General features: G+C 52.8%; 1 protein-coding gene across 1 annotated transcript in view; it reads left to right on the top strand.

Annotated features, from left to right (window-relative positions):
- Positions 1–5,543, top strand: part of CFAP65 (cilia and flagella associated protein 65) — a 144,682-nt gene extending 139,139 nt beyond the window's left edge. The window contains exons 33-36 of the mRNA XM_056852046.1: positions 1,914–2,025; positions 3,431–3,628; positions 4,292–4,430; positions 5,188–5,543. Coding sequence (XP_056708024.1) covers positions 1,914–2,025; positions 3,431–3,628; positions 4,292–4,430; positions 5,188–5,543 — 805 coding nt within the window. The remainder of the gene's footprint in view (positions 1–1,913; positions 2,026–3,430; positions 3,629–4,291; positions 4,431–5,187) is intronic.
- Positions 5,544–12,756: the final 7,213 nt, after the last annotated feature.

Raw genomic sequence — 12,756 nt, 5'->3', positions numbered from 1 at the left:
AGTACTGCAGTCCAAGCTCTGCGCATGACCTGAGTTCGATCCCAACTGAAGTTGGTTTCAGGTAGCCGTCTCAAGATTGACTCAACCTTCCATCCTTCCGAGATCAGTCAAATGAGTACCCAGCTTGCTGGGGGTAAAGGGAAGATGACTGGGGAAGGCACTGGCAAACCACCCCGTAAACAAAAAGTCTGCCTAGCAAACGTCGGGATGTGACGTCACCCCAGTGACCCGTTGCTTGCACAGGGGACCTTTACCTTTACCTACCACATAGACATAATGAACTAATATACATTGTAGAGTGCTATGTAGATAAGTGTTGTGCAAATAAGAAGACAAAAGAGCATTGTGCACGCTCTTGTGTGTTTCGACCATTCCAGCGCCACACCATCCCGAAACATAGGGCACGGTGAAGCCAAAGCTAACTACTATTCCTTTTTTATTTCTGTGGGAGAGATTGACAGTGCAGTCCTTAGCAGAGTTACTCTGTTACGCATGTAACTCACCCCCCCCCCCCACCGATTTATTTTTCTTCTCCTGCAGGAACCTCTGTTAAGAAGTTCCATCCTTTGCACCCGGGTGTCACACACTACAGTGATCGTAAGACCTGTGACATAGATTGTAATTTTCTGTTTTGTGAGATCACCGATTAGTGATCCATTAGTATGGAGATTTCTGTTTCAATTTTGACAGGTCACACTCGATGGTGTCAAAGTCAACATTGTAATGTCGTGATTTTACAAATGGCCTTCATTACTAGTACAGTCCAAGGAGTGCCTCTGAAAAAAAACCACTCCCATGTAAAATCCCCCCATCTCCCTTTCCTGTGTTTCCCCAAACACCCCCCTCCCATGCAACAGCATGGGGAAACATACATGACATCACATATGTTCATTTAATTACATTCTATGGGAAGAGGAGATGGGATTCAACATGGTGCAGAACTCTTTGGTGACAATATTTATGACCACAGTCACAGTCAGCACACACACAAAGTGCACGCAACTTTCCTGTCAGCCCTATAGAGCTGCCTCAGTTCCTGGCACTCTGGCCGTTTATGCAGGGAAGATTTTGCTGCTTGTTAAATGCACAGTTTTCTAAACCGAATTCTAAAAGCCCCGTGCATATGGGTGCCCATTTGCCCCGAAGAAGTTCCAGGACAACCAGGAGTTAATTTCTGCAATGAAGAGATCGCAGTGAAAATGCGGATTGTTCCCTCCCGCCTTTAAAACGCGGATCTTCATACTCACTGCTGAAACTGATTAGAGACCACAGAGCGTGCCTATGAGGTAAGGTCGGGGGTGGGTGGGAAGCCGGCTCCGTTGTTCCCAGATCTTAAATGTGTGTGTGCAGAGAGGGGAGGGGGAGCTGGCTCCGTTGTTCCAGATTGTAACACACACACCCCCACAAATGCTGCCGACCCTTGCCTAAGACTTCTTGCCCCATGGCTGCCACTGCTACCTCCGCTCTCCTCCTTTTCCCGCCACTGAAATGGAGTGCCTGGGCCAGGGAAGGAGGAGGCGGAGTGTCCAGAACAAAGTGGGGGGGGGAATGCTGAAGGGGGGGCTTTGGTTGCTTGGAGCAAGGGGATCAGAGAGAAGTCTTCCTGATTCCTGCCTGTGGGACTGATACAAGCTTTGGCTTCATCTTTGACTCTCCTCTCCCCCCCCCTCTTTTGCTCCACATTACAGTATTGCAAAAAACATGGTGCTCCTTCTCTATCCCTTATGATTCATGCTCCAGTGATTTCTCTCCTTGACGAATGCAACCTTTTCCCCCCTGGTTTTCCACTGTCACATCTCAGCCCCTTCACCTGTATCCCACACTCTGCATCTAAAACCATTCACCTCTTGTTGTTATGACCCTATGATGCCCCTCATTACTCCCTACATTGACTGCTTCCTGTCCACTCCCAGATTTCAGCACAAACTCCTGGTCCTTACCTTCAACAACCCCCTGGCCAAGTCATCATCCTTACCTTTCCTCTCTCATTGTTCCTGCAGCTCCTTCACCCTCCTCCTTCTCAAGGTCTCCTGCTTCCTCAAACAATTTTACCCTTTCTTCCCTGTTGTCACTTGTATCCGGCTGCCCCACCCCCCAGAACACTGCCTGATGCCACCTGTCTCATCTCCTTCAACTCCCTCCTAGAACCCATCTTCAGCGTGAAGCCTTTGGGCATAGTTCCTTAGTCCCCCTACCCTACTTCCAGCTATGCCTAAGCACGTGTCATCGGAATGAACATGTATTATTCCTTGGTTTACCCCTGCCTCCATCTGCCTCTCCTCCTTTTATTGTCAGCCTTATTTCAGAATTTAGACTGGAAGTTCCTTGGGGCAGGGACTGTCTACTTGTACTTGCCAATCTACTATGCATATGATTGGTACTATGTAAATGTTAATAAAATCATCCCATTGCCCTCTTGTTGTCATTAGAAGCAAAGGGGTCCTCTCCCTCTCTCCTTTTAGTCCCACCGGCTTTGGTGGTGGCTCAGTCCACACTAACCTGTGGAATACCTGCCTTGAACCACTGGCTCCCAGAGATCATCTAATACTGCTTCACTGTGACATCTCTCAGGGTCACAGAATATCAAAGGCAGAGGAGGTCTGAGGAGAGGAGATTACTCCAGTGGCATAGATAATTAATTAAAGGCAAATTATGTTAATGGCAGCAGCAAAGAACTCTTCTTAAAATGCTGCCTATCTAAGCTATTTCAAGTCTTGAATGAATTAGTGAACAGACAGAGCCATATTATGCCTCTTTCGATGCATTTGCCATTTGCTCGGCAGGCAACAAGTCCTCTGTTCCATATGTTGTCATTGCTGTGAGCCAGGGCATCCATTCGGGCCCCGGATAAGCAAGCTCCGTTCTCTCCCCCCCCCCCCATGCTAATTCTTTCTCTCGCTCGGCATTAGCCTTTCAATAGACATCTGCTGTGAGCTAGCTGGAGCCGCAGGACTATGCCTGGGAGCCCGAGAGACCGCCTGGTCGTCTACTAGTCAATTTCACCAGTATGTCTCTTAATGGGCAATCACCGGCAAATACTTCCTTATTGTAAACTTGTATCTTTTCTCATTCAGGACAGCTCTGCTGCATCTCATCCTTTTGTGTTCTGCCATTAAGTGTAATCAATTCTATTGTATGTTCCCTATAAAGATGACCAGTATTTTCCCCATCTGTATTCTGACTTTAAGTTTGTATGGACCTATTGAACTCGTTTTGCTTTTTTAATAAAACTTTTAACTCGCTGCACCATCTGGAGTGAAGTTTACTATTACTGATATGCAACGAGGTGCTGAAGTCTTGACAGTAGGTCAGAATCAGTTTTCTGTAGCCTTCCTTTTTATTTTTATTTTAGTTTATTTTTTTGTGTGTTTAGTGAATAGTTAGTATTAATATGTCTGCACGATGCTCAAATCCGCTCTCCGTGGGAGAGGACCTCCGTCAGACCGTCATTAATATTGATGTTGGCCTGGAAGAAGCGACCCCAGAGCAGTGCCCGCCCGGGCTTACCAATTTCCCTGGGATGCCGACGTGGACCTCCTTACCCACGCAAGCCGAGCAGCGACGGAGCCAGCGAACGGGCAGCGTCGGAACCTTGGGGCGGGTTGTACTGAGGACCACTAACCGATTGGTACAGCCAGGGGGAAGAGCGGAGCCGGGAAGTCATTCCTAGGGAATGGTTGGAAGGACCCTCGATCACCCACACTCTGGTCACCCCAGCCCCCATCGCCATAGAGGAAGCCATCTTGCTACGCGGACAGAACCAGGCGCTGGCTCGACAGAACCGGGACCTACAGGCACAGATGAGCATTCTGCAGAGGGACTTGGCTGCAGTTTTGGGAGCAGTGAGGGATCTCAGACAGCCCTTGCAGCAACCCCGAGCCAGCTCGCTGCCCGCCGCTGAACCATCTGTCTGTGGAGAGGAGCCCTTACCCAGGCTCCCTACTGCCAGGGATCTGAAGGTGTCCTTTGATGGATCCAGTGCGCAATTACCCCATTTCCTACTCCAAGTCTCCGGGTTCATGAAGGACCAAGGGGAGATTTTTCCTCGGAAGAAACCCGGGTCAGGTACGTGATCAGCCTACTGGAGAAAGAGGCGGTGGAATGGGCAGTGACTGCGGCAGAGGCTATGTCCAGGGTCTTGAGGTCCCTGGATGAGTTTTTGTCTGCTCTGCGATGCTGTTTTGAAGACCCTCATAGGGGAGAGAAGGCCAAGATTGCCATGCATCGTTTGAAACAGGGGGCCCACTCCGTAATTGCATATGTCCAGGACTTTCAATCCCTATCCTGTAAGATAAAGGAATGGAGTGAGGCCACCAAGGTTCAGCACTTTCGCGAAGGACTGCATTGGGAAGTGCTGGACGGCTGCCTGACCCTGGGAGACCCAGAGTCGGTAGAGGAATGGATTAAACTGGCGGCCTTGGTGGAGACTCGTAAGCAGACCCTCCAGTTCTCCAAGGATCGCCCGTCAAAGGAGCCCCCCACGGGTCCCGCCAAAGGGGGCAATGCAGCGGAACCATGGCGAGACAGAAGGAACTGAGGGGGCTTCAGCCTGGAAAAGGCACGCCGTTTCAAGGAAGGAGCATGTCTCCAGTGTGGGAGGATGGGCCATTTCGCTCATTGGCGGAGTTGTCAGGCAACCGAGCGCCCAGGGAGTGGGAAACCACCCCAACTCGGACCCTGGATCGGAGAAGAGCAGAGGGGACAGCCAGCCAACATGGAGCGGCGGCCCTGCAAGCGGAACCGGCATCTGGTTCGTACAGCTTTAGCCCTCAAAGCCTCTCCAGAGACCCCTTGCTGGCAAAAAACGAGGACAGCCTTCTGTGAGCGAGCTGGCACGGGGGGCACCCTCGGAAGATTCCAAACCGGCTCCGAGTAGGGTGAGTGACCAGGGGGAAACTTTACTGCTGCCTGTTGTGTTGCGGAACCCCCGGGGAGGGGAACCTATTGCTGTTGTTGCTATCCTGGACTCCGGGTGCTCCCAGACCTTAATATATCAGGCTGTGGTGGAACGACTGAAGGTCGGAACTCTAGAACTGGACCAGCCCTTGCATTTCCATCAGATGGATGGGAGTGATCTACGGGGGGGGGGTCCAGTCCATTTGCGCTCCCGCAAGGTGTTGTTGGGGGTGGGGGACCACTGGGAACAGATCCACTTCACAGTAGTGCCTAAGATCTCTTATCCGGTAGTTCTCGGTAGCAACTGGCTGGCGGGACACAACCCTAGTATCGACTGGGATCAGCAGCGGATAGTGTTTGGGGCCCCCCAATGTGAGAGGCACGGCCGGGACAACATACCCAGAGGCGAAGGGGGGGATGCCGCTGCGATTGAGGCACTCACGCTGCCCCCAGAATATAGTGACTTTGTGGATTTGTTTGAGGGGACGGACTGTGACTTATTACCCCCTCACCACAAGACGGTCTGTGCCATAGAACTTACTAAAGACATTAAGCCATCCAAAGCCCGGGTCTATCCCATGGGCCCCCAAGAGAAGGCGGTACTGCGGGAATTCCTGGACAAGAACTTGGAGCGGGGGTTCATATAGTCGTCCAAAGCCGCATTCTCGTCTCCCTGCTTCTTTGTGAAGAAGAAGGGGACATGTGATCTCAGGCTGTGTGTGGACTATAGGGGACTTAACGCAATTACTGAGACTAATGCTTACCCCATCCCTCTAATCCTGGACCTCCTGAGTGTTCTCCAGGAGGGCTGTGTTTTCTCAAAACTTGACCTGGTGGAAGCTTACTACCGGGTCTGTATTAAGGAGGGGGATGAAGCAAAAACAGCTTTTTCTTGTTGTTATGGGTTATTTGAATTCATGGTTATGCCATTCGGTCTATTGGGGGCGCCGTAATGCTTCATGCAATTAATCAATGAGGTCCTGCATGATCTACTGTTTAAAGGGGTAATCGTTTATCTGGACGATATTCTGATCTACTCCAGGGATCCCGAGGAACACCGAAATTTGGTGTGGGAAGTTTTGCGTCATTTAAGGGACAACCATTTGTATGCCAAGCTTTTGAAATGTGCGTTCAATCAGAGCCAATGGTCCTTTCTCTGGTATGTTGTGTCCCCTCAAGGTTTGATCATGGACCCCAAGAAGGTCCAGGCAGTCAGGGAATGGGAGCCCCCCAGAGCTCGCAAGCAGGTTCAGCAGTTCTTGGGGTTCACCAATTTTTATAGGAATTTTATCCAGGACTTTGCCAAAGTAGCCTTACCAATCACCGATCTGCTCAAGACTAAGGGGAAGGGACAGGAGGCTACCTTTGCGCAATACCAAGTGCCGTGGACTAATTGGTGTCAGGCGGCATTCAAGACTCTGAAAAAGCATTTTACCTCCGAACCCATTCTGGCTCACCCAGATTGTTCAAAGCCATTCAATCTCCAAGTAGACGCCTCGGAGAAGGCCATGGGAGGCGCTCTCCTTCAGCGGGATAACCAAGGGGTGCTTAGACGTGCCTATTTTTCTAGGAAATTTTCTGGTCCCGAGCTCAACTGGCCGATTGGGGAAAAGGAGCCCATGGCTATCAAGCATGCCCTTACGGTTTGGCGGCAATTCCTAGAGGGGGCGGCGGAGCCTTTCGAGGTTTGACGGACCACCGGAATCTTGAGGCTATATTGGGTCAGAGGAAGCTATCGGCCAAACAGCTTCACTGGGCGGACTTTTCTCCAAGTTCTGTTTCAGCATTAAATACATGGCAGGGAAGAAAAACTGCTTGGCCAAAGAGCTGTCCCAGATGTCGCAATATGAACGAACGGCCGGTAGGATCCCTTTTTACCTGGGAACACTGGGTTTGGAACCAGAGGGGACAAGTGTGGGGGTTTTGACCAGAGCCCAAGCCCACGCAGCGGCGGAGGAGCCAGTCCCAGACCCCCCTCAGGAGAAGGCTGCCTCTACCCCCCCATCCCTGGCGATCCCAGGAAGTCTTCTGGAGACAGTCACAGAAAGCAGGGGAGAAACCTTTCAGCGAGAGGGGGGGTAAGGCGGAGGAGCCAATCCCAGACCCCTCTCAGAGGTTGACTGCATCTACCCCCCGATCCTTAGCAATCCCAGTAGATCTTCCAGAGTAGATCTTTTCAAGAAAAGGTGGGGGGAGGCTCTTCAGCACAAGCAGGGGGATAAGTCTCTCCCGTCCCAGGTGACGGACGAAAAGGGTTCCCACAAGGATAAACATTACACCCCCCAGGAACTGCGGCGGGAGGTGTTGGAATGGAGCCACAGTTCCAAAACGGGGGGACATTTCGGGTTTGTGAAAACTTTGCACCTAGTGAGAAGGCAGTTCTGGTGGCCAGGGATGCGCCAAGACATCGATGTGTTCATTAAATCTTGCCCTGTGTGTGCGACGAGTAAGCGCTTGATGAGAAAATCTCCTGCGTTGTTAAAACCCCTAGAGACTCCAGAGGCACCCTGGTGGGTGATTGGGATGGACTTTATCACCGACCTCCCATCTAGCCAGGGGAAGACAGTTTTGTGGGTGGTCACAGATCTCTTCTCGAAGCAGGTTCATCTCGTTCCGTGCGAGGGGATGCCCTCTGCACACAAACTGGCTCGCTTATTTGTGCACCAAATCTTCAGATTACACGGCTTCCAGCGGAAGGTCGTGAGTGACAAGGGGTCCGTATTCGTGTCTAAGTTTTGGAAAGCATTTTTAGGAATTGTGGGTGTGCAACAGGGTTTATCTTTGGCCTATCACCCGCAGACAGATGGGCAGACCGAAAGGGTTAACGCGGTGGTAGAATGTTACATGCGTTGTTTTGTAAATTACCACCAGGACAATTGGGTCGACCTGCTACCATTGGCGGAGTACGCCTATAATAACTCGGTACACTCTGCTACTGGCATAAGCCCTTTCAAGGCTGTCTACAGAATGGAATTCGGACCCTTGGGGGCCGTACCCCTCCCGCGGGGCGGCGACCCCCCAGAGGTGTCAGTATGGGCTAACACAGTGAGGAACACTTGGCCCTGGCTTGTAAAAAATTTGGAACAGGCGAAGGAGAGATACATGGCACAGGCAGACAAACACAGGGAGCCCCAATGGGAGTTAAAGGTCAGGGGGAAGGTATACCTCTCCACCAAGAATCTCAGGTCTTTACGTCCATGTAAGAAACTGCGTCAGAAATTTGTGGGGCCATTCCCAATCTCCCGGGTTATCAATGAGGTTACCGTGGAGTTGGAACTGCCGAAAACCTTACAGGGGGTGCACCCGGTATTTCATGTGAGTCTGTTAAAACCCTTTGTACCGGCACCTGAATGGCACCCCGAACCCACAGCTGTGACCCCAATTATGGTACAAGGGGAACAGCACTTTGAGATCTCCAGGGTGTTGGATTCTTGAGTACGGAGGGGTCAGCTGGAGTACCTCATGCATTGGAAACACCTGAGCTCCAGCCACGATGAGTGGGTGTCCGCGGTAGCTGAATTCCATCGGCACTACCCTGCCAAGCCGGGAAACCCGGGGAGGGGTCTTTGGGGACGGGAGTATCAGCCAGGGCATCATTTGGGCCCCGGATAAGCAAGCTCCGTTCTCTCCCCCCCCCCCCCGTGCTTATTCTTTCTCTCGCTCGGCATTAGCCTTTGAATAGACATCTGCTGTGAGCTAGCTGGAGCCGCAGGACTATGCCTGGGAGCCCAAGAGACCGCCCGGTCGTCTAATAGTCAATTTCACCAGTATGTCTCTTAATGGGCAATCACCAGCAAATACTTCCTTATTGTAAACTTGTATGTTTTCTCATTCGGGGCAGCTCTGCTGCATCTCATCCTTTTGTGTTCTGCCATCACGTGTAATCAATTCTATTGTATGTTCCCTATAAAGATGACCAGTATTTTCCCCATCTGAATTCTGACCTTAGGTTTGTATGGACCTACTGAACTCATTTTGCTTTCTTAATAAAACTTTTAACTCACTGCACCGTCTGGAGTGAAGTTTACTATTACTGATATGCAACGAGGTGCTGAAGTCTTGACAATTGCACAATCAGAATTCAGGGCACTTGAGGGTCAATATTTTTTTCCTGTGGTTGGATCAGTTTCATGGTTTTTCCTGTCAACCTGATGTGCTTTTTAAGTGTGAGGATGACCACCCTTGACTGGGACCATTTCCCATCTTGATTGATAAGTCAATTAAGAATAACTCCTGTTATTGGCTGAGGGAGAGTGCTGGACAGCCTCAAAATTGCAATCATCCAGTACTTGCTTTAAACACACACACACACACCAGGATTTAGATTCACCTGCCATTTTTCTAACCTTCCTTTTGGGGGAGGGAGTCCATTAAGCAAACAACTCCCTTTCCAACACAGATCCACCAAGAAACTATGTGCCCCTTTCACACTATGTGAATTAAGGAAAGTAAAAAATGGCAACTTTTGATTTAGCACATGGAATTCTCTCTCTCTCTCTCTCCCCCCCCCTCTGCTGTCAAGTCTCAGCTGACTTATGGTGACCCCCGGGGGGGTGGGGTTTTCAAGGGAGAGATATCCACAGGTGGTTGGCCATTGCCGGCCTCCCTGGTATTCCTTGGTGGTCTCCCAAACACTGATCAAGCCCGATACCACTTAGCTTCTGAGATCTGACAAAACCAGACTAGCTTGGGCTATCCAGCTCAGCAAGTGGTTAATTAATGCTGGGAGCCATACTAATGCAAATGCACATGAGAATAGCTGCTGATGTCACAAAGGGCACAGTGAGAACCCCCCCCCCCACGCGCCACCCCCCATTTGGGTTGTTATTTGGCTTAAGGGCTGACCTGGCTAGATCCAGGATCTTATTTTTTGTGGCTGTGCAAGGGATTCTGGGAGTATTCAGTTCAGGCAAAGCCATCAAAGGCAGCGCGCCGTCTGGCATGACCAGGTCCACCCCGCACCAGCCCGCCGCCCCCCGCCGGCGCTTCTTTCCGTTGGCGCCCTGCAGGGCCGTCCTGCCCGCTTGGGGGGTGTCTCCGCTTCCCCTCCGCCAGGCCCTTCAAGGGCAGCCCCACAAGGACCAGGCCCGCGGACTCCCGAGGCCGAGGCCGCCCCGGTTAAAGCCCATCCTGGGGGCGAAGTCTGCGGACGAGCCTCGTCGGGGTTCTGCGGGCCGCCCTACCTGTGCCCGGCCTCGGCGCTCCCCCCGCCCCCTCGGAAGGCCCGCCTCTTGGCCGACGTGTGGCTCGGCCATGGGGCCTCCAGACGGCTGGGGCTCGGGGGCAGAGAGGGGGCCCGAGACCGCCCGGGGCGCCCCGCCGTCCGTCCACGACTCCACGGGTCGCTGGAGCCGCCCGGGGCCCCCGTTTGGGCCCGGCTGGCTGGCGGCTGCCCCGCGGACTCCCGGCGGGCGGCTCAAGCCCCCGCGCGCCTTGCCGCCCCCCGCCTCGCCACGAGGGCAAGGGGGAGCGGCGGCGGTGGGGCGAGCGAGCGAGGCCAGCCCAGAGGCTCGACGGGCGTGGCAAGGGCCGCCCAGCAGGTTGCAGGCGGCCGCCCAGGCCGGGGCCCCCGAGGCCCCGGGGCAGCCAAGGGCCAGCGGCAGGGGGGCGGCAGGCGACAGCTGGTGTTGTGCCCGCCAGGCTGCCCTGCGCCGCCCCCCCCCCCCGCTGCTGCTGCTGCTGCTGCTGGCTCTCATCGGCCCCATTAGCAAGAGGCGCGGGTGCTCAGCGGGCGGGGGGGGGGCTGATGCCCCTCCCCCCGTGCCCGCCTTGCCTGCCCTGTTGTGTCAATATTTGCCCGGAGTCCACGCAGAGCCCCTGACAGGTGTGCTGCCGGGGAGACGCGCCGGCCCCCCGCGCCAAGGGCTATTTTTACCAGGCCTATAAAAGCGGCCGGCGGGCCGGCAGCGGCCCCACTCCCCCTTGCGCGCTCGGGAAGGTGAGGCGCTCACCTGGAGCTGCCGACGTGGCGCTGGAGCCAGGTGAGAGAGACGCTCCGGCGGGCGGCCCAGCGCTTCTCGGGAGGTGGAGGGCAGCTGCGAGGAGCTCCGGGCAGGCTGCCCCCGGGGGGGGGGAGCGGGGGCTGAAGGTCCGCAGGTGGAGGGGCTCTGCCCTGACCGGGCACCCAGGCGGGAAGGAGGCGGGACAGAGGAGCCGCCCGGCTGGCTGGATTCAGCACCGCGCTCGCTCGCTCGCTCGCTCGGCCGCCTGCACTAGTTTTGCCTCCTAGATCTGAATGAATGGCCTTGCTCCCATCCCAATTAGGAGGAGGTGAAAAAACACACGACAAGTGCCAATATGGTCCCATGAATCTTCATTACGCTGGCAACTTCGTAGAACCTAAAGTCTAAGCTTCGTTAGGATTCATTGTTGGGGAGAGATTAAACTTGGGCTTCTAAAGTTCAAACATCATTCTACCCAACCCTACGCTGTTCTAAAACGGCACTCGCACGGCACTGAATATTCAAGGCGCAAAAGCAGTATCCGGTACGGAATCCGTAAGCTCTACTATCTGTTTGCCTGCCGGTCCTAGCTGCTGCCTCTCTTTTTCTGCTCTTTTCTTGTTCGTTCTCTCCTTTTCCCACTTTTCCGGTTTGTCTTTTTTTCTTCTACAGATGCCAACAAGTCCCCTTCCAGGTGATACTGACTAGAGCAGCATGTGGCAGACAGGGGCGGCAGCATCTCTCAAGTGCTGGGTGGCTGAAGGACTTAGCAGGAATGGGGCCCTCTCACACAGCCCTCCTCGCAGCTTGTCCCTGTGTGATTGCTGTGCTTGCCTCGCGTCGAGCCCCACGCACAAGACCTGACGTGAATGTTTTGTTCGTTCGGCTCGCGTTAGGCAGGTCCAGCCGGTCTGCGAACATATGGTGTGCGTGAGAAACATGTGTTTGGCAAGCGTGTGTTATGGCAATGGGTGACATCCAGATGGCATTTTCACCCATATGCACTGTGCATGTAGAGGACTTTCGGGGCATATATATACAGTACCACACACCTGTGTCCTATGTATGCCACATCAAGTTACTTACTCAACACTGAGTAAGCTTGGCAATGTAGCTCATCCAAGAATACAGGTACAAATGGCCCAGAGACCTTGTAAAATGGTGGGACTGCCCCCCATGTGCCTTTTCTCAAGTGTGGCTACAGTGAGACTCCTTGAAGATAGAGGCTGGCAACCCTTGGCTTCCATTATATGGGAGTCACACTTAGGACCAGGTTTGGCAGCATCTTCAGCAGTCATATATTTGAAAGGAAGCGTAGGATTTAAAGGCTATCTGTGACACTGCTGTCCCTCTGGTCCTTCACCTGCTGTGCCAAATTGCTTAATATAACCACTCCTGTTACAGACTCTTGTGGCTTTTGGTTCCAGCCCTTGCAGGTACTATTTGCACTCATTTCACAAAAGAAAACAGAAGCTAAGCAATTTGTTCAAAATCCTAGAGGGTCTCCATGGCAAAGCAGGGGTTTTAACCTTGCTGCTTGGATAGTTTCCAGCTTGTCTACATCTTAGGACCTAAACCATTTTTTCCCAATCTGTCAACAAGAATACTATGTGGAACCTTACCAAAAGCCTTACTGAAATCCAATAAACTATGTCTACAGCATTCCCCTGATCCAGCAAGGTAGTAACTTTGTCAAAAAAGGAGATAACCTTAGTCTGACATGACTTGTTCTTGAGAAACCCGTGCTCAAGGACTGACTGATGATGTGTTCGAAAACTTTCTTGGTATAGAAGTCAAGCTGATGGGTTGGTAGTTACCCGGATCCTCCTTTTTTCCCTTCTTGAAGATGGGGACAACATTTGCCCACCTCCAATCTTCTGGCACCTCACCTGTTCTCCAAGACTTCTCAAAACTAATG

The sequence above is a fragment of the Euleptes europaea genome, chromosome 6 (assembly GCF_029931775.1).
Source record: "Euleptes europaea isolate rEulEur1 chromosome 6, rEulEur1.hap1, whole genome shotgun sequence".
Classification (NCBI taxonomy): domain Eukaryota; kingdom Metazoa; phylum Chordata; class Lepidosauria; order Squamata; family Sphaerodactylidae; genus Euleptes; species Euleptes europaea.
This window is presented reverse-complemented; position numbering and strand designations above follow the sequence as displayed.